Genomic DNA, 22,538 nt, shown 5'->3' on the forward strand with positions numbered 1-22,538 from the left:
AGACACCGGCAAGCCCCGTGTCCAGTGTGGCGGGGGGGCGGGGATGCAGGGGACTGTGAGATCGGCTAAGACCCTCTCGATTTTGCCCCGTTCCCAAGTACGGGAAATCAAAGTGCCTCGCAGCGCCGCGACCGCCCACTCAGTTACCTGTGCTTCGACGCTGCCGCCCGTCGCGCTCGCAGCCCCGGAGTTCCCAGCAGTTTCCGGGGTCTGCTCCCCGCCGGCCCATTTAACCGGCGGGGGCGGGCACCTGGTCTGAGCTGACCAGCCTCAGGCGAGACGCGCGGGTGGGGCCTCTGCAGGCCCCTCCCTCGAGGGGCAGGGAGGGCCAAGGGGCGGGCAGGTGCGCGCGCATTCCAGGCCCCCCCCCACGGCCCCCCCCCCAAGCAGACCCTGTGCGAGGGCCCAGCCCTGGCCCACCCTGCCCTTTGAGCACCTGCGCTGGCCGTCGGGCTACGAGCTGCCTCCTTTACCCGCCGCCGCTGCACCGTGTCCCCGATGCTTCGAGAGTCCGCGTGCTGCTCTCTGCTGCTCGCCCGCGTGCCCATCCCCGGCCCGACCCCGCCCCTATAGTCCGGCTTTCTCGCGTGCCCTGGGAGGTCCCGCGCCCTCGCGAAGGGCTCCACTTCCGCCGGCCGCGTGGTCACGCCCCTCGACCTTGTTTGTGGGCGGGGCCTTCAGCAGCCCCGTCCCCTCGCTGGACCGGTCGCTGGATCAGGTCAAACCGGCCCTATTAGATGATAGCCTCGTCGTGGCTCCTCCCCTAACGGGGGCGGGGCGGCCAAACGCTCCGAGGCTGGATGCAGCCGACGGAGAGACAAGGGGGAATGCGGGTCGCGACGCATATTACTGCGGAACGTCCTGAGGGCCAGTCGAGGCTCCCGGGCTCGGGTTTCGGTCTGAGGCAGCCTCCCTCACACCTCTCGCCGGCCGGCCGGGGTCGGGGCCTGAGTGTTTTACTTCCGGATCCCACAGCTACGACACCGGAAGCCGGAAGTGGGAATTTGGCAGCGGGAGAAGGGAAGGGCTACCGCGGAGCCCAGGCTTTCTCGGAGCATCGGGGTCCGAGGAGCGCTCGGGGCCCGCCACTCCCGCCTTTCTCACGTCGGACCGACTCTGCTGACAGGTGTGGTCCTCTTTTCTGAAGACAGGTTACCATCGGTGGGTGTTCCGCTGCCTCCGAGACCCCCCCCCCCGGACGACCAGGCTTCCCCCTCCTGTTGGGCCCCAGCCAGGTTCTGCCGCCAGCTTCTAGACCAGGGGCCGAGCCCAGCCGATTTAGGACTCAGGTTACTTTAGCGGCGAGCGGGACTGTTCCTGCCTCTTCTTCCTCCACCACGGTGGAGTCTGACCACACCCCTAGTTTGTGAATGACTCTTCTAGTTCGGAGACATTTTCTGTTCATCAAACTTGACTGCATTTGAGGTTAAGTTCTTTAAAAAGGCCTCAAATATAACTTGGCAGCTAAGTATCTTAACTCATGTGCCTCGTTTTGCTCCATTTGCAAAAGGTGACTGTCTCCCGGACCTCAACATTTCTGTGACTTGAGGATGAATGGGCCATCCTGGCATGTTCGAGGAACTCATTAAGGCGGCCACTATACCTGGAGTAGAGTGAGCGAGGGGAGAGTACTTAGAGTGGAAGCCATGGGGGACCAGATAGTGCACGGCCTTGTAGGCGGGTTGTAGGGTCTTTGAGTTTTACGCGATGGGCAATGAGACACCATGGTAGGGATCCGAGTAGAAGAGGAATGTGATCAGAGTCACCTTTTAGGCTGATTGTTCAGCTGATTGTTCGCTGATTGGCGTGGTGGGGAGAACAGACTGTAGGGGGCAAGGGTAGGAGCAGGGTGACCTGTTAGGAGGTTATTGTAGTAATCCAGGTGAGAGACGATGCTGCTCTGATCATTTTATTATGTAAAATTTCAAAGATGTTCAAAAGTAGAAAGAATAGTCTGGTAAATCCAATGTATCCACTTCCCAGCTTCAACAGTTACCAACTCGTGGCTACTTTTGTTTAATTTATACCCCTCACAGTATTCTATTATTTTCAAAAATAGCTTTATTGACATATAATTCATATACCTTACAATTCACCCATTTAAAGTGTACAATTTGCTGGTATATTCACAGACTTGCACGACCATCACCATTAATTCCAGAACATTTTCATCACTCCAAAAAGAAATCCCATAAACTTTAGCCATCACCCCCATCACCCCATCTACCCCAGCTCTAAGCATCCACTAGTCTCTATGTATTTGCCTATTCTGGACATTTCACATAAATGGAATCATATAATATGTGGTCTTTTGTGACTTGTTTCTTTCTCTTAGCGTAATGTTGTAGTGTGGGAACGTACTAGATTTTGTTTATTCATCAGCTGATGGACATTTCGGTCATTTCCACTCTTTGGCTGTTAGGAGTAATGCTGCTGTGAACATCCCTGTGTGGACACAGGTTTTCATTTCTTTCAGGTAGATACCTAGGAGTTCCCCCATTATTGAACCAAATTCCAGACAGTGTAATTTCGTCCACAAATATTTCAGTGTGCATCTCTAAGAAATGACTTTGAAAGAAACATAACCACAATACCACTATCACACCTAAAATAGTTACCATTATTTGCTTAGCATCATCAAATAAATTCTAAGATACATTTTGACAGGATTTCCTGATGGATCTGACGTGAGCTGTGAGCAGCAGAGAGGACTCAAGAAGGACTCCTAGGTTTTGTCCTGCTAACTGGAGGATGGATTTGCCACCAACTGCTAATAAGGAAGGCCGTGGGTGAGCTGGCTTCTGGGAACTGTCAGGAGTGCAGTTTTAGAGACGTTAGTTTTTTTTTTTTTTTTTTTTTTTTTTTTTTTTGCGGTACGCGGGCCTCTCACTGTTGTGGCCTCTCCCTTGCGGAGCACAGGCTCCGGACGCACAGGCTCAGTGACCATGGCTCACGGGCCCAGCCGCGCCGCGGCACGTGGGATCTTCCCGGACCAGGGCACGAACCCTGCATCGGCAGGCGGACTCCCAACCACTGCGCCACCAGGGAAGCCCGAGACATTAGTTTTGAGAGGATGACTAGATACCCAAGTGGAGATGTGGAGTTTGATGGGTTAGTTTGGAGTTCAGGAAGGAGTTCTGATTTGGGGTATCATCAGCATTAAGATGAGGGTTACAGCTTTGAGTCTCGATGGAATTAGTATTGGAGTGACTGGAGTTAGAGAAAAGATCCCAGAACAGAGCCCTGGGCACCACCATGTGAAGGGCTGGGCTGACGAGGATGGTCCAGTGAAAGAGCCAGAGCAGGGGCAGCCCGTGAGGCAGGAGGAGAACCAGGAGAGTGGGCTGTTCTGGAATCAGGGACCAGCGATCCGTCAGATACTGCTGGTGGGTCAGGAGGGTGTTCAGGTAAGTATCAGTGTAATAGTGAAACGTCCAGGCTCACTTGGTGTTCGAGTCTCTGGCTGAAGCTCAGGCCCTACTCCTGGAAACTTCTGTTGGGATTGGCCTCCTCCTCCATGTAGTCAGTCTTCTTGGTCAGGACTTAAAAGGGCTCCAGGCTGCTGCTGTCTAGCATAGCCTCCCTCTCTATACTCTAGTTCACAAGAGAACGCAAACAGCTCAGCCTGTGTCTGCCACTCTCTCTTCGGCTGTGAGCCCAGCTCCCACTTTCAGATGCTTCAGTACACGTCAGATGCTAGATGTCCACCTCGGCCCCTCAGGTCCAGGGAACACTCATCAGGCTCTGAGTGAAGCCCCTCTTACTTGGTGTATGGACTTCCTAGGGCGGCTGTGGGAAATTTCCACAAACCAGGGGGCTGAAAACAACAGAAATTTATCCTCTCCCAGCTCTGGAGACCAGAAGCCTGAGATCGAGTTGTTGGCAGGGCCGTGCTTCCTTTGGAGGTTCCAGGGGAGGGTCCCTCCTGCCTCTTCCAGCTTCTGGGGGCTCCAGGTGCCACTTGGCTTGTGGCCGCATCTCTCCCATCTCTGCTTCCATCTTCACGTGGCTTCTGCTCTGCGTCTGTATCTGCTCTTCTGTGTCTTATAAGGACCCTGCCATTGGATTTAGGGCCACTGTCATCCAGGATGATCTCATCTGCAGATCCTTAACTTTATTACATCTGCAAAGACCCTTTTGCCAAGTCAGGTCACAGTCACAGGTTCTGGGGGTCAGGGCGTGGACATACCTTATTGGGGGCCATCATTCCACTCAGTACACTAGGTGAGGGGCCAGCACCCTCCACTCGTGCTTGGAGGTGTAGGTGTCGGGGTAGGATTCCCGGCACACTGGCACCTCCCTCCAGAAATAATCTCCGTGATTTCTCCTCTCTGGTGAAGTTCCTCAGGTCACAGCCTGGAGATAGTGCTAGGCACAGTTTACAACCAGTGCTGAACCATGACCTTTCCAAGCGCCACATAAATCCCTGTACCTCCCTTTGGAATGGGAGTATGTGCCACCTCTTAGCATCCTTTTCCGCTTGGCACAGTGCTTGTCATTCTGCTTAAAGTGTGGCGCCCGAACTCCTCCCCGGCCTGCAGGGTGGGAGAATTCTGCATAGGCCTCCTCACGTGATGCCTCTGCTGGCTCTCTGTTTCAGACCCTGACGTATTGGATGAGCAGGCCCCCTTGGAAGAGTCCACTGTGTGAGATGGTGCAGCCTAGCGGCGGCCCAGCAGGGGACCAGGACGTGCTGGGTGAAGAGTCTTCTCTGGGGAAGCCAGCCATGCTCCACCTGCCTTCAGAGCAGGCTGCTCCTGAGACCTTCCAGCGCTGTCTGGAGGAGAATCAAGAGCTCCGAGGTGAGGGAGACAGCGGGTGTGTGGAGTAAAATGTCCAGGGACCCGACACTGCTGGGGGAAGGATTATCCCACTCACCTGCCCCTCTGCATTGACTGGGACTGGGGTGGGCCAGTTAGAGACTGAAGCTCAGCCACCCTTCCTCTTTGTTTCAGGTGGGAATCCCTGGAAGTGGACTTTGAGATACAGAGTGCCATGCAGGACATTTATTTAGAGTCCTCTTAGGAGTAACACTGGGGAGGGGAGGGGAAGGGCGGAGGGAGAAGCTGGTCCGCAGTGCAGGCCAGCCCTACAAGGAGCTCTGGAGCGGGAATGACCCTTCTGCGTTGTCCCACTTGGGCCAACGCGGCCAGGCCCCTGTGTCTCCGTCCTGATCAGTCATTAAGCACTGGCTATCCTAGGAAGGGGCGTGGCTATCCTGGGGAGGGGGCGTGACCTGCTCCAGAAAGGGGCTGTGGTCTGCTCTGGGAATGGGCGTGGCCTCCCTGAGAAGGGCCAGTGGGCTGCTTTGGAAAAGGGGCGTCCAGGCCCTGTGGGCGGGGCATGAGCCCGGCGGGCCGCTCCTCGAAGATACCGGAGCTGAGGGCTGTCCTCCAGCAGCACCCACCCCGCAGGTGGCCGGGTTCGAGTACCTTCCGGGCCGCCCCCTCCCCATCGCCATCACAACCCCCACTCACTCACTGTCCATGTCCTCACCTGCATCGGGGACAGCTTCTCCAGGCCCCAGGGGCCGTCTCATCGCGCCCCTCACCTGGTGTGGCTGCCCTGGGGTGTGACCCACTCCTGCCTGCTTCGCGTGAGACAGCCCTCCCCCCTTGGTGGTCGTGCCCCGGGGGCTCCTCGTCTGGCGTGCCGCTCCTTGGGTACGGTAGCACCAGGTGCCCAGGCGGCGCCCCTGCTTCTCACTCAGTGAGACTCTTGTGTTTTGTGCTGTGAAGACCTTCTACACTGCCGAGCCCAGAGCTGCAGGTGGAGATGGGCGGCACAGACTCCCCGGGTGGGTCACGGGGAGTGATGGGGCACATGGCCACTTTTGCTTCATCCTGGTTCCTGTTGGCAACTCAGGGCTTATAAAGGTCGCAGTCTTTGTGTACACCATATCCCAGAGGACAGGGCCTTGGTTATTTTCACTCAGCCGTCCACTGTCCAAGCTGGCGGGCAGGTTGGCGTGTGACATAAGCAGTGGAGGCCACAGTCATGGGACCACTCCCCCACCCCTCTGCTGGACAGTGCATCCTCTGGTGTGATGGGATGTCACGTGGGGCCCTGTGCTGCTGGGTCACGTGCCCTGTAGGCCTCAGAGACTGGTGCTGGCTGAGGCCCTGCAGGCAGGCACCAAACTTGTGCCCAGAATATGTGTCTCTTTTTCTGTGGAGATGAGTCGCCTTCTCTTGCAGGATGGAAAGGGTCCAGCGTGGTCAGCCGGCCACTTAGGGGCTGCTTGGTCTTTTGGAGCGCTGGCCTGCTTTGGAGACAGCCCTGATTCACGCACAGAGGGCTGGGACCTACCTGCTTGAGGACAGAGTCCTCCCCCTCAGCGCTCAGATATCTAGAGGTTGTTCTGAGCACTGTGGCGTGTTGAGCAGCATCCCTGGCCTCTACCCACGAGGTGCCAATAGCGCCCCTTCAGTTAAGACAGCCATCGGTATCCCCAGATGTCATCAAATGTCCTACTGTGTTGGGGCCACATAGAGCTGGCAGCCAGGTTGAGGGGTGGGGAGACAGCTCACCCTCCATAGCCATGTGCGTAGTCTCTGCTCATCCCGAGGACAGCGCTCTGGCAAAGGGGACTCGGGGGTGAGAGTGTGGCAGGCTGGCCAGACAGGCACCATGGACCCCCAGCTGCCCCCCAGGGAGCTCGGGCTCTGCACCTTTCTGCTTATACGGCTGCAGTGTATCAGGCCCTGGTCCAAACCCCCGGGGCCTGAGGTGTCTGCCCCTGTGACGCTTGTGATTGTGTCCATGGAGGAGGGGGCAGGAGGGAGGACGTCGGATTTGTTTGGAGTATTTGTGGGTAGGCTTCATGGTAGAAGTCGTTTCTACCTGGTGTAGGAGTCCATTGATGTGGCGAGTCCAGTGAGAAGCATGAGGGGGCGCCGGTGTCTGGGGCCAGAGGGGAAGTGACTGCCAGTGGGTATGAGGTTTCTTTTGGAAGATGGAAATGTTCTGGAGCTAGATAGAGGTGATGGGTGCACAGCTTGGTGAATATACTATAGCCACTGAATGACTGTATACTTTAAAATAGTTCAAGTGGTGAATTTGGTGTTCTGTGAATTGTACCTCAGTTAAAAACAGAAGTTGTGTGTGAGCTGAGCTGAGCCTTGGTGGGGGCTGGTGAGGAACCTGAGGCAGGGGACAGTGGGGCGCAGAAGGTGGCTTTGGAGCCAGGCTCAGGAGCCACTGTGGTTCTGGTGAAAGAATGTTCCATCAGCAGGCACCAGTTAGCTCGTTGGGGGTTTTGACCAGAGGGGGGCCTGAAGCTACTGCCTGTCCCCCTCTTGTCCAGCTCTGTGGTGGCTAGAACCTTTGCATGCCACGGATCAGTTCTGTCACTCCCAATGGATTTCTGCTGCCTGGGGTGTCCCCAGGTGTGTGGCTGTCCTTTCCTTAGGCCCTGCTGACTGCCCGGGGAAAGGAGGATGGACTGGTTCTTGAGGTTGTCTTGAAAACCAGGCACTTTGGTTGCTTTTTTGTTTACCTTTCCTCATCCTGTGAGATGGGTGTGCTTGTCCCCATTGAACATGGACATGAGGATGGTGAGGCTCAGAGAGGTGGCTAAGTGGCCTGCTCCAAGGCTTCTCACCCGCCCCCCCCCGGTCTGTGGCCAGCAGTGCCATGGGCAAGTTTGTTCTGGTGGCTGTGCCCCCGAGTCTGATCCCGAAGGCAGTGACCCAGGGCCCCAGGGCGGCCCACCTCTGACCCACACGGAGGGCAGATGAGTTCCAGAGTCACTTGCTAAGAAAGTGGCATTTGACAACGTGCTTTTTTCTTTTTTTTTTTGGCTGCCATGTGCAGCCGGTGGGATCTCAGTTCCCCAACCAGGGATTGAACCCACTCCCTGGCAGCGAAAGCCTGGAATCCTAACCACTAGGCCACCAGGGAACTCCCGGACACATGCTTTCAAGTGAAGCTGACGTGGTTAATATCTTGGAGACACTGGGGGCACGTCATTTGCGTAGTTGACTTCGAAAGCGCTTGGCGAAGTGAAGGGAGTGTTTGGAAGTTGTCAGGGTGGGAGAGGCCGCGGCCACCGGGCTCACCTGCCCCCTGCCACCTCTGCAGATGCCATCCGCCAGAGCAACCAGATGCTGCGGGAGCGCTGCGAGGAGCTGCAGCGTTTCCAGGGCAGCCAGAGGGAGGAGAAGGCCTTCCTCATGCAGAAGTTCCAGGAGGCCCGGGACCTGGTGGAGAGGCTGAGCCTGGAGAAGCGGGAGCTGCACCGGCAGAGGGAGCAGGCCCTGCAGGAGGTGGAGCGCCTCAAGACATGCCAGCAGGTAGCGGGCCACCGCTGCCCGCCCCGGACCCGCAGGGACTGTGCTCGGGGTCGTGGGTGGGGGGGCTCCTGGAGTCGGGAAAAGCCATTGTCCTCGTGGCCATGGCGTTAGGCTTAGTCACCCAGGAGGGATGCAGGTTGGAATCAGCACAGATAAAAGGAACAGAGGGCAGGTCCAGGAGAGGCTGGGCCACGTGTGATGGCACGCACGGGTACCACCACCAGGGAAGCTCCCGTGAGTGGTGCGGTCCGGGGACTTGAGTGGGGGTCGGTCCTGGAGGCCTGGGGCACCCACGTGACTGACCTGAGTTACCGGGTCTCTGTGCCCCGCAGGTCAAGGTGATACATGTGGCCTGGGGCCCCGCCCCAAATCACCCTGGTGGTGTAGACTGCCTGGTGGGGGCCCTCGGGGAGGTGTGTTAGGTTCCTGGAGCTGCTGTAACAAAGTACCACAAACTGGGTAGTTTTAAGCCACAGAAACGTATTGTCTCCCAGTTCTGGAGGCCGGAAGTCCAAGATCAAGATGAGGGCAGGATCTGGCCAAGGCCTCTCTCCCAGCCTCGGGTGCTGGCTGGCAGGACTTGGCGTCCCTTGGTTTGCAAACACAGTGTCATGGGGCCTTCTCCCCACGTGTCTGGGCATCTCTCCTCCTCTTATGAAGACACTGGTGTCAAAGAGCAGCTCAGCCGGCCATTAGGTAAAGGGGTAAAAACAGGTTTTGTTTGGTAACTACCGACAGCAGGGGAAGGTGCTGCGCACCCTTCTGATGGGCACAAAATTGCTGGCGATTTGAAGGGAGAGTGAGGTGGGGGCAGCGAGCAGGGGCTCAAGTGGAAACCCACGCGGGGTGGGTCGGTGTCAGTGCGGTGAGGTCAGCGGCGTCCACCCCGGGAGTCAGTTCTGGAAGTTAGGATTCCATCCCACGCAGACACAGGCAGACTGAGCCCCTATCCTTCCTGAGGATTTCGTTTCAGAGGAATGGCTCTCAGGTCCCCGAGAAAGACTCCTGGGTTGCCTCAAAGGGACAGAGGAAGGATTCACATGTTGGGAGCCCTCTTAGGAAAGGCTCTGAGGATGGTGGGGGTCCAGGTCAGGTGTTGGCTGGAGCAAACAGTACATTCTTTTGCCAGCCCTCTTTTCTCAGACAGGAACTCAAAAGGGGGCTGGGCCGGCCCAGGGTCGTGACCTTAGGCTGCAAGAAGCCACTGTAGAGTTGCTCGAGTGTCCGAGTCTTTTGTAGTTCTCAGCAGTCACTGGATCGGGGGCCCACCCTCCTCCAGTACGATGTCATCTTAAGTTGGTCACATCTGGAGAGACCCTGTCTCTAAATCAGGTCCCATTTACAGGTACTGGGGTTAGGCCGTGGCCATGTCACTTTGGGGCCATCGGTAAAGCCGCTATAATCCTGAACTGGTGTACTCGGCGCAGAAGCGAGAAGGAGAAGGCTGCTGTTCTCAGGATGCCTTCAGAGCGTCCGCCTGCCCCGTGCTCACATGATGGGATGCTGGCTTCACGGTCGCCATCAGAGCCACTGCCAAAGCCCTATTTCTAGCTGACAAGTCTCACAGTAGCGGGTATTGGAGGGGCCATGGCTTCATGTTGCTGGTGGCAGCATCAGTTGGTGCCACTGCTTTTTTTTTTTTTTTTTTTTTTTTTGCGGTGCGTGGGCCTCTCACTGCTGTGGCCTCTCCCGTTGCGGAGCACAGGCTCCGGACGCGCAGGCTCAGCGGCCACGGCTCACGGGCCCAGCCGCTCCGCGGCATGTGGGACCCTCCCGGACCGGGGCACGAACCCATGTCCCCTGCATCGGCAGGCGGCCTCTCAACCACTGCGCCACCAGGGAAGCCCTAGTGCCGCTGCTTTGAAAAACTATTTGGCATTTTTCTCTTCAAGTTGAAAATTTAGGTCACCCCCAACTCATCAGTTGCACCCCTGGTATACGTAAGAGAAACTCCTGCACATGGACAACAGATGATGGGGATAAGACGGTGACCCCAGCAAAAACCTGGGCATAGCTGAGTGCCCGTCCCTGGAGAAAGTGGTAGAGCCATGGGCTGGAGTTTTTTCCAACAGCTCTTCCAGGATAAAACTCAACATACCATGAAATTCACCCCTTGAAAGTGTAGAATTCAGTAGTTTTTAGTATAGTCACAGAGTTGTCCAACCATCACCTCCATCTGCTTCCAAAACATTGTCACCATCCCAAGGAGAAAGCCCGTCCCCACGCGCAGTCACTCCCCAGCCCCGGGTACATGCTCACCTTCCTGTCTGTGTTTGCCTGCTCTGGGCGTCTCCTGTGAGTAGGATCCACCGTGTGGCTCTCATGTCTGGCTGCTTTCACTCAGCATCACGTTTTTTTTTTTTTTTAAATAATATTTACTTATTTATTTATTTGGTTGCACCAGGTCTTAGTTGTGGCAGGTGGGCTCCTTAGTCATGGCATGCGAATTCTTTTTTTAATTTTTTTAACATCTTTATTGGAGTATAATTGCCTTATGATGGTGTGTTAGTTTCTGCTTTACAACACAGTGAATCAGCTATACGTATACATATGTTCCCATATCTCTTCCCTCTTGCGTCTCCCTCCCTCCCACGCTCCCTGTTGACATGCGAATTCTTACTTGCAACATGCCTGTGGGATCTAGTTCCCTGACCAGGGATCGAACCTGGGCCCCCTGCATTGGACCTCAGAGTCCTAACCACTGCGTCACCAGGGAAGTCCCAGCATCATATTTTTTGAGGTTCATCCACGCTGTAGTCTGTCCAAGTACCTCATTTCACTTTATGGCTGGATGATATTCCAGTGTATGGAGAGACTACGTTTTGTTTATCCAGTCGTCATTTGATGGACATTTGGGTCGTTTCCACTCTGGCTGTTAGGAGTAATGCTGCTGTGAACATCCCTGTGTGGACATGGGTTTTCATTTCTTTCAGGTAGATACCTAGGAGTTCCCCCATTATTTTGAACCAAATTCCAGACACCTCATAGTTTCGTCTGTAAATATTTCAGTGTGCATCTCTAAGAAACATAAGAATAATACCACCATCACACCTAAAGTAGTTACCGTTACCTGCTTAGTGTCATCAAATAGATTCTGAGAAACATTTTGACAGGATTTCCTGGTGGATCCGATGTGAGCTGTGAGAGGCAGAGAAGACTCCAAGGTTTTGTGCCACTAACTGGAGGATGGACTAGATGGGGAAGGCCTCACCGGGGTGCCATCTAGTCAGGACTGGAATACATGTGGGTATCTGGGGAAAGACTGTTTTAGAGGTGGAGAAAGCATGTGCAAAGGTCCTGAGGCAGGAGCATGTCTGTGATGTTCAGGGAAGACCGAAGAGGCAAACATGGCTGGGGCAGAGTGGATAGGGGCTGAGGAGGGCAGAGTCATGGTGGGGCTAATCATGTGGGATTAGTAAGCCAGTGAAGGATTTGGGCTTTGATCCTGAGTGTGACAGGACCCGTGGGAAGGTGCTGTGCTAGTGTGAGACATTATCTGGATTCCTGTCTAGTGTAGGGGTGTTATGGGTTGAATTATGTTCCCCCAAAAGAAATGCCCATATCCTAACCCCTGGGACCTCAGAATGTGACCTTATTTAGAAATGGGGTGTTTGCAGATGTAATCAAGTTAAGGTGAGGTCACACTGGCTTAGGATGGGCCTAAATCCAATGACTGGTATGTTTCAAAGAAAAGAAACAGACACCTAGGGAAGATGGTCACGTGACAATGGAGGCTGCTACAGCCAAGGGCCCTCAGGAGGAACCAGCCCCGCCGACACCTTACTCTTGGACTCCCGGCCTCTAGAAGGCAATCCGTTTCTGTTGTCTTAAGCCCCCTGCTTTGTGGTCCTTTTGGGGAAAGCTTACTGTAGCCTCCGGGCCTCAATGTGGAGAAGCTGGGCAGGCAGTTGGGTAGCTAAGCTGGGGTGCCGGAGGGAAGTCTGTCCTGGAGGGAGGAATCTGGAAGCCCTCAGTCCGTGGAGGGTACTGAAAGCCTTGAGACGGAGCAGGTCATCATCGTGCGCGTATAGCTGGAGAGGAGACGCAGCCCTGAGACTGCCCTTGAGAAGGATGGTGGGTGGGGCCGTGTGTGCGGCCGGGAGCACAGGGGTGCTGGTTCCTACCGAGGGGTTACTGCGGAGGGGCCGGGTATGGAGAAGACCGGGGCTGCACCCTTGGCTTGAGCAGCCCGAGGTCTCAGGGGACCGGGATCTGGACAGTTTGATGACGGAGGCACACAGACTCCTGCTGGGCTCAGCCCTCGTGGCCTGGTTGTCAGCCTCGTGAGACTCGAGGCACCTCTGTGCTCCCGTGTCCCTGGGTCTCCTGTTGCCCCATCTGCAGGGATGAGGAGGGGCTTGGAGTGGGGGCTCATGGGACTTGATCTTTTTCCACCGCTTCAGTTGCCTCGCTGGGGGGGAGAAGCTTCCAGAGGTGAGAGGTGAGATGAGTAGGGGTGCTGAGGGTGCGAGGGGAGCCCTCGGGGGACCCATCTCAGTGCTTTCAGCTGCCCTGGGGCTTGGGGCTGCCAGGGGTGAGCAGCTGGTAGGGAAGCATCGCCGACAGGAGGTGGCTTTTTTTCATGCAGCAGATGGCCGAGGACAAGGCCTCAGTGAAAGCCCAGGTGACATCCTTGCTGGGGGAGCTGCAGGAGAGCCAGAGTCGCTTGGAGGCCGCCAGCAAGGAGCTGCAGGCTTTGGAGAGCAGGTGAGTAGGGAGGGAAAACCAGCCTGGAGGCCGTTGTCAGGGTGCCCGAGAAGAATGAGGCCATTCAGGGGCTTCCAGAGAGTTCCTCTGTGACAGGATGGGTGGGAGCACACGGGCGTGGGGCAGGTGTGTGGTGGGGCTGTGGACTGGGTGTCCAGGACCTGAGTCCCAGTGGCACTTCCGGCCTCTCTGACCTTTTGCTGGAGTTTGGATTATTTCCTGAGGGGGCATTTGCTGGGCAGTGGGGAAGAGCACCCCCGTGACCTGCAGGAAAGCACTCCAGTGCCCTCCCGGCTGAGGTTGATGACAGGGACAGGGCACGCGCCAGCACCCCCAAGGACAGAAGACGCGGGTCGGGGGTAGAGAACCCCACACCTTCGGCTTCCCCTCTCCCTCCCATGAGGGGCCAGCCGAGCACTCTCCCTTCTCCGGCAGTGGCAGATGCCTCCCTGGAGACCCAGGGAGCCCACTCGAGACTCAGCGCCCCGGGTTTCATTGAGGGCTGGTCGCTGCCCGGCACGTGCCAAACTTCCCGATTCCCAGAGGAAAGCAGGTGCGCCTCCTAAACGACCCTGTGGTGCCAGAGTCCAGGCACAGGGACCACCCTTATCAGTAGGGAAAGTGTCTTGTTGATGCAGGGCACTCGCACCAGCCCGCTGCCCGGGCACCACCCCGGGGCCAGCCTTGCAAGCCGGCCCTTACAAAGCTGGCAGCCTCAGGTCCACCAGTCGCTCTCTCCTGCAGAGGGAGGTTCCTGTAAGTGAGGTCATTGGGTCAAAGGGCACGGATGTTTCAGTGGTTCTCACGCCGCCCGGCTGCTGCCGTCCGGAAAGATGGGTCCAGGCGACTGAGGTGGCCCCAGCTCTCCCAGCGCGGGAGGTGATCGGGGTGCCCTGGGCGGTGTCGGGGGCGCCTTTGTGAAGGAGGCTGGAGGAGCAGGCAGGGGTGACAGCGTGTGAGCGCGCTGCCCTCTAGAAAGAAGACGGCGAAAGGGAGGCCGCGGAAGGCTGAGCCTGCTGGCCCCTGGCTCTTCGCATTCTGCTGTTTCCCGTACATGCTTCTGTCTCTCCGGGTTTCAAAAAGGCACGTGTAATTTTTAGGGCGCGTTTGGGTCTTCCCCGCCTATCTTTTTTCTATGCACATGAAAGAAGCCAACTTTGGTCACTTAATGACCCTGCAAGGGCGTTACTCCAGCAATTGTAGGCTCTTGGGCACCCTCCTTTCCTGTCCCCCGCCCCCGTCTCCATGGCTGAGCATGTACGTGCTGAGCTGGACGGCTCGGGGCAGGAAGCCTGCCCGCATCTCCCATCATTCGGCGTGGCCATTTAAGTGGCCTCAGACTTAATGCACATGGCTGCCCTTTGAGCCCTGGCCTGTCACATCGGGCCCCTGGCAGGCGGCGCTTCCATCTGCTGATGACAGTGGCAGCCACTAGCTTTTGTCGGCTCCCAGATGGGGCCCTGTGTTCAGTAGATATGGATGGGCGTGTGCACACGGTGAGACCAGAGAGCATCCCCAGTAGCCTCCCCCACCGAGAAGCAGCCACTGTCGTCGCGCAGGGAGCTGTGTGGACGTAGGGATGTGGAGCAGGGAGATGGCGGGCTGGAGGTAGCTGAGGAGAGCTGAGCTGTCACTGCGCCATGGGACAGGGCACCGGGAATTCTCTGCTGAGGCTGCTGCTGTCTCCTGGGTGGGCAGGCGCAAGGCTCTTCGTGCAGGTGCGGACCCCGGGGCCCAGACGGGCCTGCGCCCCCTCACCACTTCTGGAGCTGTGACTGGTCGGCAGAGAGCCTCTGAGCACTGACCCTGCCTCCCCTCCACCTCCCCCCGCCCTGCCCCATTTCTCACCTTCTCCCTCTCCGGCTTCCAGAAAGGCTCTCTTTGCTGGCTGTCTCCACCTGCTTTCCTCCCAGTCCCTCCCAGCCCATCCACCGAGATGGCTCTGGCCAGGGCCCCCAGCGCCCACATGTCGCAACCCAATGGGCAGTTCCCTGGGGCTCCTCTCCCCTGGGACCACCTCCTTCGCCTTCCAAAGGGCTTCTCTGGGGGCCGCCATCAGCCCGACCCTGCCCCCATTCGGCTGCCCTGCAGTTGTCCCTGTTTCCAGTGATAGTGTGTCCACTGTGACGCCTGGAGGACCCCCTTGGTCCCACCTCTCTGTGACTTGTTCCCCCGCCTTGGCCCCACTGTGCCGTGACTTGTCCCTGCCCCTGTGCGGCGTGGCGGGGATGCTGGGAGCACAGGAGGGTCCTGCTATGGGCCCTCTGTGACCGCCCATGCCCTCGCCAGGGTCCGGGCCGCCAGCGAGCAGGCCCGGCAGCTGGAGAGCGAGCGCGAGGCGCTGCAGCAGCAGCACAGCGTGCAGGTGGACCAGCTGCGCCTGCAGAACCAGAGCATGGACGCCGCCCTGCGCATGGAGCGCCAGGCTGCCTCGGAGGAGAAGTGAGTGGGCCGCTGCCTCCTGGGAGCCCTTCCAGGGCCCGGCCGGTGGGGAGGGCCCAGTGCTGTCCCTTACCGTTGTCACACCCCAACGATCCGGCTTTCAGAGGGTGACATTGTTCGCTCTCCGGTCCACATGTCAACAGCGTCCCGTCTGGGATCCTACCTTCTCCTTGTTGGCGTGTCTTTTGAGTCTTCTTTAATCTAGAACAGTCCTCCTGCTTTTCTCTGTTTTTCTTGAACTTGACTCTTTTGAACAGTACAGGACAGCTCTGTTTTATTATAAACATTTCTTTGTGTACATTTTGAAATGCCAGATTGATGGAAAATGATATGAAATAGGTAGCAAAGCTTACCTCAGAGCTGACGGCCTTCCAGGCACACAGGCACCCTGAAAGCCACATCTGGTCTGTGGCCGTGACGACAAGGAGGAGGGTGGAGTTGGAAGCAGTAAGCTGTGGCTGGGTCAGCACAAGGTGGTTCTCCAGCCTCAGCTCCTTTTCCGTAGGAGGAAGCTGGCCCAGCTGCAGGTGGCCTATCACCAGCTCTTCCAAGAGTATGACAGCCACATCAAGAGCAGCATGGTGAGCAGTGAGTGGAGCCGAGTGGACACGGTGGCGGCGTCTCCTGGGCTGCCGGCCTGGGGCTGACTCCCTCAGCTCAGGGATACTGGAACTCAAGGCCCTACCTTAACAGACTCACACAGCTGGCTTTGGAGAGGGATCCTCGATTCGACCTAGAGCTTTGTCAGGGCTCTGGGGTGATGGCTCAGGACAGGCAGTGGGGAGGCGGGGACGCTTGGGCTGTGTTGTTTGCAGCCCATGTTGGACTAGGCGGCGCCTCCAGATGCTCCGCCTGTGGGCAGGACCACGCTTGTCTCTGCAGCTGGTCCCTCCCGCCAGGCGTCCCCAGATTTCCCTGGGAATGTTTCCATACCAGTGTTGAAGGTGGCTGATACCCCTTTTCTAGTTTGTCCTCGTCAGACTTAAACCGAGTGCGGCTTCTAGCGATCACATTTTAAGAAGGATGTAGTCAAACCTGAACATACCTGGAAGAGACTTATAAGGGTAAAGCCTGAAAAGTGGGTCCCATGAGGAAGAGTTAGTTAGGAAAGCGTGTCCCTTTGATCTCCAGAGGGAAGGCTTGGTGGTGTGTGTGTGCGTCTGTGTGTGGGGCTGTGGGGGGGGGGCGGGGCATCCGTGAGGGACCAGCAGACCCTCGACCAGGTGGCAGAGCGGAAGGACCGACGGGCCTCGGCTTAGCGGGCACGTGGTGGAGCATTAGTGCATGAGACTGGCTCAGTGTGCAGCACTTGGCCTCAGGAGGGAGTGTGGCCCCCGTCCTTTGAGGGGTCGGGGGACTGTCCAGCTGGGAAGGGAATGTCGGCCTGGGGGGCGGTTGTGCCAGATGACCTGAGGTCCCCTCCAGCCTCTGCCTTTCCTGGGCCCGATCTCTCGTTCCTCTTGGTTCTGCTTTCCTGGAGCGGCAGCCAGCCTGGGGGCAGCCCTGCCGCAAGGCTGAGCCAGATCAGGCTCTGTCAGCTCCCCGCCACCCACATCTAGGGATTGCAGCTGGAAGACCTCAAGCAGCAGCTCAAGCAGGCGGAGGAGGCCCTGGTGGCTAAACAGGAGCTGATCGACAAACTGAAGGAAGAGGCTGAGCAACACAAGACTGTGATGGAGACGGTTCCGGTGCTGAAAGCCCAGGTGAGGGCTCTCCTCTGCGGCCTGCGTGCGGGTGAGCAGACTGGGCCACTGGCGCTGGGACCTGGCATGCCTCTGGCGGCGCTTTGCACTGGCCTCTCGGAAGCTCTTTGAGTCCCTCGCAGTGTTCCTTGAACCCTCGATGCCTCTGGGGTGACTGTCTTCGTGCCGTGGGCTCTGGGAGAACAGGAGCGGGCTCTGCCTTCCCCCGGCCCCCGTGGCTGCCGTGGAGTGTCCAGCGCGTGGCTGATGGAGAGTGGGCACTGCCCCTGTCTTGGCTTTGCCAGGCGGATATCTACAAGGCGGATTTCCAGGCTGAGAGGCAGGCCCGGGAGAAGCTGGCTGAGAAGAAGGAGTTCCTGCAGGCGCAGCTGGAGCAGTTGCAGAGGGAGCACAACAGGCTGAAGACCAGCTGTCAGGAGTCGGCCAGGTGGGCCTCGGAGCGCGGGACCCACGGGGAGTGGCAGCGGGTACCGGGCCTGTCAGGTTAGGGGGAGCTGGCCTCCCTCTCCCCGCCTCGTGCCTCGTCCTTCCATCAGCTTTGTACGTGCTGGAGATTGACTCATACGTACTGATCGGACGGTTTCTTTTCTCAAAGGATCGAAGACATGAGGAAGCGGCATGTAGAGGTCTCCCAGACCCCCTTAGCCCCTGCCCCAGGTGAGGGAGCTGCAGGGGGAGGGCTGGGGAGGGCAGGGTGCTGGGAGGAGGTGCTGAGGATCCTGGAACCCAGCGAGAGAGCTCCAGGGAGCTCGCACCGGCCCCTGGCCCCTCCTCCCCAGCGGTACCGCCCCTGGGGGCGGGGCTAAAGGGGAGGCGCTAGCGGTGGGGACCCAGGTCACTGGAGCCAAGGTATCTCGGCACTTTCTGCCTTGGCCCTTCCCTGCAGTGTGTGCAAGGGGACACACAAGAAGCCCGCCCCCACCAGTGCCTATCCTCTTTCCCCAGCTCATCACTCCTTTCACGTGGCCCTGCCCAGCCAGAGGAGAAGCCCCCCTGAAGAGCCGCCCAACTTCTGCTGCCCCAAGTGCCAGTATCAGGCTCCTGACATGGACACCCTGCAGATACACGTCATGGAGTGCATCGAGTAGCGCTGCTTACCGACACCCAGCCCAGGACAGTGCAATCTGTTGCTTTCCTCTCCTGTCTGCCTGGTCCTGAATTAGGGGCTGGGTGACAGAGGTTGGGCCCCTTCTCTGAGCCCCGAGACCTAGCCGCAGGGCCTTACGTCCCCGTCCGCTGGTTCACCTCTTTTAGGGCACACAGAGCCCCAGATAGGCGCGATGCTCTGCTTTTTCTGTTCGTTCTGTCTGCTTGACTCCGGGGTTCGCTCTTCTTTCACCTGTGCTGGGGAAGCCAAGAGCCCAGGCCAGGGCTCCCAGACAAGCGATTCCCAGGCTGAGACGGGCAGGACCCTTCGTCCCGGCCGCCTGGCACAGTGTGGTGCTGCTCTCATGGGCCGTGTGCTGTTCCACTGGCGGCTGCACCACTGTGGATCGAACTTGTCTGCTGCTAGCGGACGTTTGGGTTGTTACTGGTCTTTTTACTGTCATAAACAATACCACGCTGAAAATCCTTGTGCGTCCATCATGTGTACCTTTGGATTGGATCCCGCAGAAGCGGCACCATTGAGCAGGGGGTAGACAGTGCCGGCGCTCCCCTACCCTGGGCGTGCTTTCCCACTCCTCCCTCACCCCCCATAGCCCTGCCGCAGATGATGGGTGTCCGGCCCGTGGGCTTGTGCCATCCACCAGGCGAGCCGTTCTCTGTTAAGAGAGAGCTTGAGCATCTCTTGAGAGCTTGAAGGGTCCTTTTCAGTTCTTCTGGCGTAGACAGCTTGTTTGTATTTTTTGCCCATTTCTCTATTGGGCTGTTAGTCTTTTGTTCCTTGACTTACAGCAGCTCTTTGGTCATTAGTGGGATCAGCTCTTGTGTGTGATAGAAATTTCGGTTATCTTTTCCTCCTGACTTGGTACCGGTGTGTTTGGACTGGAGCTTGTCATCTTTTTTTTTTTTTTTTTTTTTTGTGGTATGCGGGCCTCTTACTGTCGTGGCCTCTCCCGTTGCGGAGCAACAGGCTCCGGACGCGCAGGCTCCGCGGCCGTGGCTCACAGGCCCAGCCGCTCCGCGGCATGTGGGATCTTCCCGGACTGGGGCACGAACCCGTGTCCCCCGCATCGGCAGGCGGACTCTCAACCACTGCGTCACCAGGGAAGCCCTGGAGCTTGTCATCTTTGTAGTCACGTTTATCCACTGTTCCTTCACGGCTTTGGGTTTGGAGTTGTTGCGACCACCTCTTGGTCTGGCGAGGGGTGCGTCCCACACGTACACTTGCCCTGACACTGCAGTGCGCTCTTGTCCTCCCCAAGTGCGTTGCCACCCAGCGTGAGCAGTGGCGGCCCTATGTCATCACATTCCAGAAGTTGGTGATGCCGTTCCCCACACCAGCCACAAATGCCCCGGCCTGGCCAGCAGAAGCCACTCAGCAATCTTTGGCAGATTACCAGCACCAGAGGACTCTTCCTTGTTGTTTTGCAAGATTCTGGATATTTCCGAGGATGTCAAAGCTGTGGGCATTACCCCTGCAACTGTGGTTTACTCCTCAGTGCCCAGCCTCTTCCTGCACCCCGTGGGCTGCTCTGGTTGGGAATGGGATGTCACAGGTCTGTCCCTGGGTTTTGTCCAGGCCTCCCTGCTATGTGGCAGTGACAGGGTGGGCTAGGATCGGGGCATAAGTCTCCCGCAGGAAGACGGCCCAGCCAGCATGCTGTTCCGAAAACAAGCCTTGGCTGGGGGCTTTCTTGGCATCTGCAGGGGTGGGAGGGGCTGACCCACTCCTGAAGCCCAAGTATGTAGTTGCAGATGGTCCTTCGGGAGCACGTTAAAGGCACAGATAGGTTCTCTGCTCATGGGTGCTGCGTTTCAGTCCACATCCTGCAATTTTTCGACAAGAGCACTTTGTGTTTTGGGGGGAATGTGTTAGTTTCCTGTTGCTGCTGTAACAAATGGCTGCAAACTTGGTGGCTTAAAACAACAGGAATTCATTCTTTGCCAGTTCTGGAGGCCAAAGTCTGAGGTTCAGGTGCGGGCAGGCTTGGCTCCTGGCACCTCTGAGGGAGCCTCAGTTCTGGGCCTGTCTTCCAGCTCCTGGTGGCTGTCCTCGGTGCTCCTTGGCTGGTAGATGCGTCTCTCCGGCATCTGCCTCCGTCTTGACGTGGGCTTCTCTGCTTCTGTCTGTGTCCTCTTTCTTCTCTTCTAAGGATACTTGTCGTTGGATTTGGGGCCCACCTGTGTCATCCAGGATGGCCTCACCTGTAGACCCTTAACTTTTATCACATCCCCAAAAACCTTTTTCCAAATAAGATCACTGCCACAAGTTCTGGGGGTCAGGACACGTATCTCTCTCTTGGCCACCATTCAGCCCAGCACAGGGGCATTTTCTGGAGCCCACAGATTAGGACAAACGCAGCCAAAGGCAGGCGTCTCCAGGAGCTGCAGCTCTGTTGGAGGGCTTGTTCCCCAGGGTGATGGTGGTGAGGAAAGCTGGAGTTGGCGGTGGGTGGGCCCTTGCAGGCTTGGGGACTGTCGATCCTTAGGACGTCTTGTCTCCAGCTGGACACTGCTGCTGCGGCCAGTGGACGTGGCCGGGAAAAGGGGTCAGTGCCGTTGGACCACCTGCAACCTGTGCTGGCTCCTGGCTGTGTTGGGATTGGCTTCGTGCTTCTAACAGGGTGGCGGGCGCACAGGAGCCCTTCTCTGATCAGCTCCCTTTTCTGAAAGGGGGTTGAAAGAAGGGGAGACCCTGGAGTGGTGCGAGGCGGACGTTCTCCGCCCCCCCAGGAGTGCGCCAGCGCCTCGGCGGTGACCCCCACGCAGGCCGCACGGCGGCAGCGGTGAGAGCTTGACACACGTGCTGCCCACACCCCGGACCAGCTGAGTGGGGGCTGGGATGGGACCAGGCGCTGGCCGAGAACCACTGCTCTTTGGAACCTTCTCTTCCTGGAGGCTGTCTTGATTACTGTAACTTTGGAGTATAGTCTGGAGTTAGGGAGCCTGATTCCTCCTGTAGGGCCGACTGGACCCGAGAGACTGAGGGTTTTAAACCAGGGCTTCCACTCTCTGGCTTCGCGAACAAGTGGCTGGATTCCTCCCGTGAGGGAAGCAGCCTGCCTGTAGGTTTAGCTGTGGCCCCTTGATACTCGTGACCCTGGGTTTGGGAGGTAGAGACAGACAGACAGAAGCACATCCCTGTTGTCATTCCCACACGCCCCACTCCATTACCTGCTTAAGAGGAATCCAGATGAGCCATAAAATAAGCACCATATGAAAGGTTTTCTCCCTCACGAAAGACTAAAACAACACAGACTCAGACTACACAAAAAGTGATGTCAAAATAGCAACAAATGAAGACTTCCAGTGCTCTGCTGACAAGGCGCAGGGACCCCCTTCCGTGGGGGCCGGTCAGGCAGGGTGACGACTTGCGCCTGTGCAGCCAGCACTGCGGACATCTCATCACCTGGAATGCACTCTGTAGCACCTTGGTGTGAAAAATCAATAGACACAGTTATGTATAAAGTGCGACCCCCAATAAAAGAGCAAAAGCTGCCGTGCACACCCTGCTGCCACTTGGATGGATGTGGTGGTAGGATTACCAGTGATTAAGCTTTCCTCACGTATGTATTTCCTAGGTGCCTATCATTTGCAGGTATGAGTTTGATACATAGGGGATGTATGTTACTGCCCTGGGGTGGATGCAGCAGGGGGCTTTGACACCAGGTGGCTGACAGCAGATGGTGCGAGGGCCGACTCGACGCTTCCACGCTGCGTGCGCACAGTGCATGGGGCAAACGACAGAGACGTATCGTCTCCCAGTTGTGCAGGCCGGGAGGCCAAGATCCAGGGCTGTGGGCAGGGGCAGTTCCTTCTGGGGACCGCGAGGGAGGGTCTGTTCCAGGCCTCTCTCCTGGGCTTGTAGTTGCCGTCTGCTCCTTGTGTCTTCACGCCGTCTCTCCTCTGTGCGTGTCTGCGTCTCCAAATGTCCCCTTTTTATAAGGACACCAGTCCCATCGGATGAGGACGCACCCCCGTGACTCACTTTAACTCGATCACCTCTGTAAAGACCCTGTCTCCAAATGCAGTGGCATTCTCATGTCCTGCGGGTGAGGACTCCCATGTGTCTTCTTTGGGGGCACACATTTCACCCATAGCACGTGGGGCACTCAGCCCTGTTTTATAGGAGGCCCGAGACAGCAACGAGTCTGCTATTTTCTGTTAGAAAACACAGCTCTGCCTGCACTGCGAGTTGGATGCCTTTGGTTGCCAGCCAACCACTGACACGTTAGAAAGGGGACAGGGCTGAGCAGGTTCCCTTGGCCGTGGCAGGACATTGCCCGTC

At 57.4% G+C, this 22,538-nt stretch overlaps 2 protein-coding genes across 10 annotated transcripts in view; one reads left to right on the forward strand and one right to left on the reverse strand.

The window, feature by feature from the left end:
• G6PD (glucose-6-phosphate dehydrogenase) overlaps positions 1-586 on the reverse strand; it is a 12,742-nt gene extending 12,156 nt beyond the window's left edge. For 2 of the 4 annotated variants that reach the window (XM_032619469.1, XM_032619467.1), the window contains exon 1: positions 437-586. In XM_032619469.1, the coding sequence (XP_032475360.1) occupies positions 437-548 (112 nt within the window). In that variant the 5' untranslated portion in view covers positions 549-586. Of the gene's footprint in view, positions 1-147; positions 365-436 lie in introns of those variants that run through there. The other 2 variants (XM_032619470.1, XM_032619468.1) reach the window with 2 other exon arrangements.
• The window catches only part of IKBKG (inhibitor of nuclear factor kappa B kinase regulatory subunit gamma), a 21,592-nt gene extending 2,874 nt beyond the window's left edge, over positions 1-18,718 (forward strand). Inside the window, exons 1-10 of one of the 6 annotated variants that reach the window (XM_032619482.1) lie at positions 717-1,126; positions 4,601-4,802; positions 8,083-8,294; positions 12,883-13,001; positions 15,291-15,443; positions 15,949-16,024; positions 17,003-17,146; positions 17,431-17,573; positions 17,742-17,803; positions 18,092-18,718. In XM_032619482.1, the coding sequence (XP_032475373.1) occupies positions 4,616-4,802; positions 8,083-8,294; positions 12,883-13,001; positions 15,291-15,443; positions 15,949-16,024; positions 17,003-17,146; positions 17,431-17,573; positions 17,742-17,803; positions 18,092-18,234 (1,239 nt within the window). In that variant the 5' untranslated portion in view covers positions 717-1,126; positions 4,601-4,615 and the 3' untranslated portion in view covers positions 18,235-18,718. Of the gene's footprint in view, positions 1-716; positions 1,162-2,555; positions 2,790-4,600; positions 4,803-8,082; positions 8,295-12,882; positions 13,002-15,290; positions 15,444-15,948; positions 16,025-17,002; positions 17,147-17,430; positions 17,574-17,741; positions 17,804-18,091 lie in introns of those variants that run through there. The other 5 variants (XM_032619479.1, XM_032619481.1, XM_032619484.1 and 2 more) reach the window with 5 other exon arrangements.
• The last annotated feature ends 3,820 nt before the right edge of the window (positions 18,719-22,538 follow it).

This window comes from Phocoena sinus, chromosome X (assembly GCF_008692025.1).
Source record: "Phocoena sinus isolate mPhoSin1 chromosome X, mPhoSin1.pri, whole genome shotgun sequence".
NCBI classification, from domain to species: domain Eukaryota; kingdom Metazoa; phylum Chordata; class Mammalia; order Artiodactyla; family Phocoenidae; genus Phocoena; species Phocoena sinus.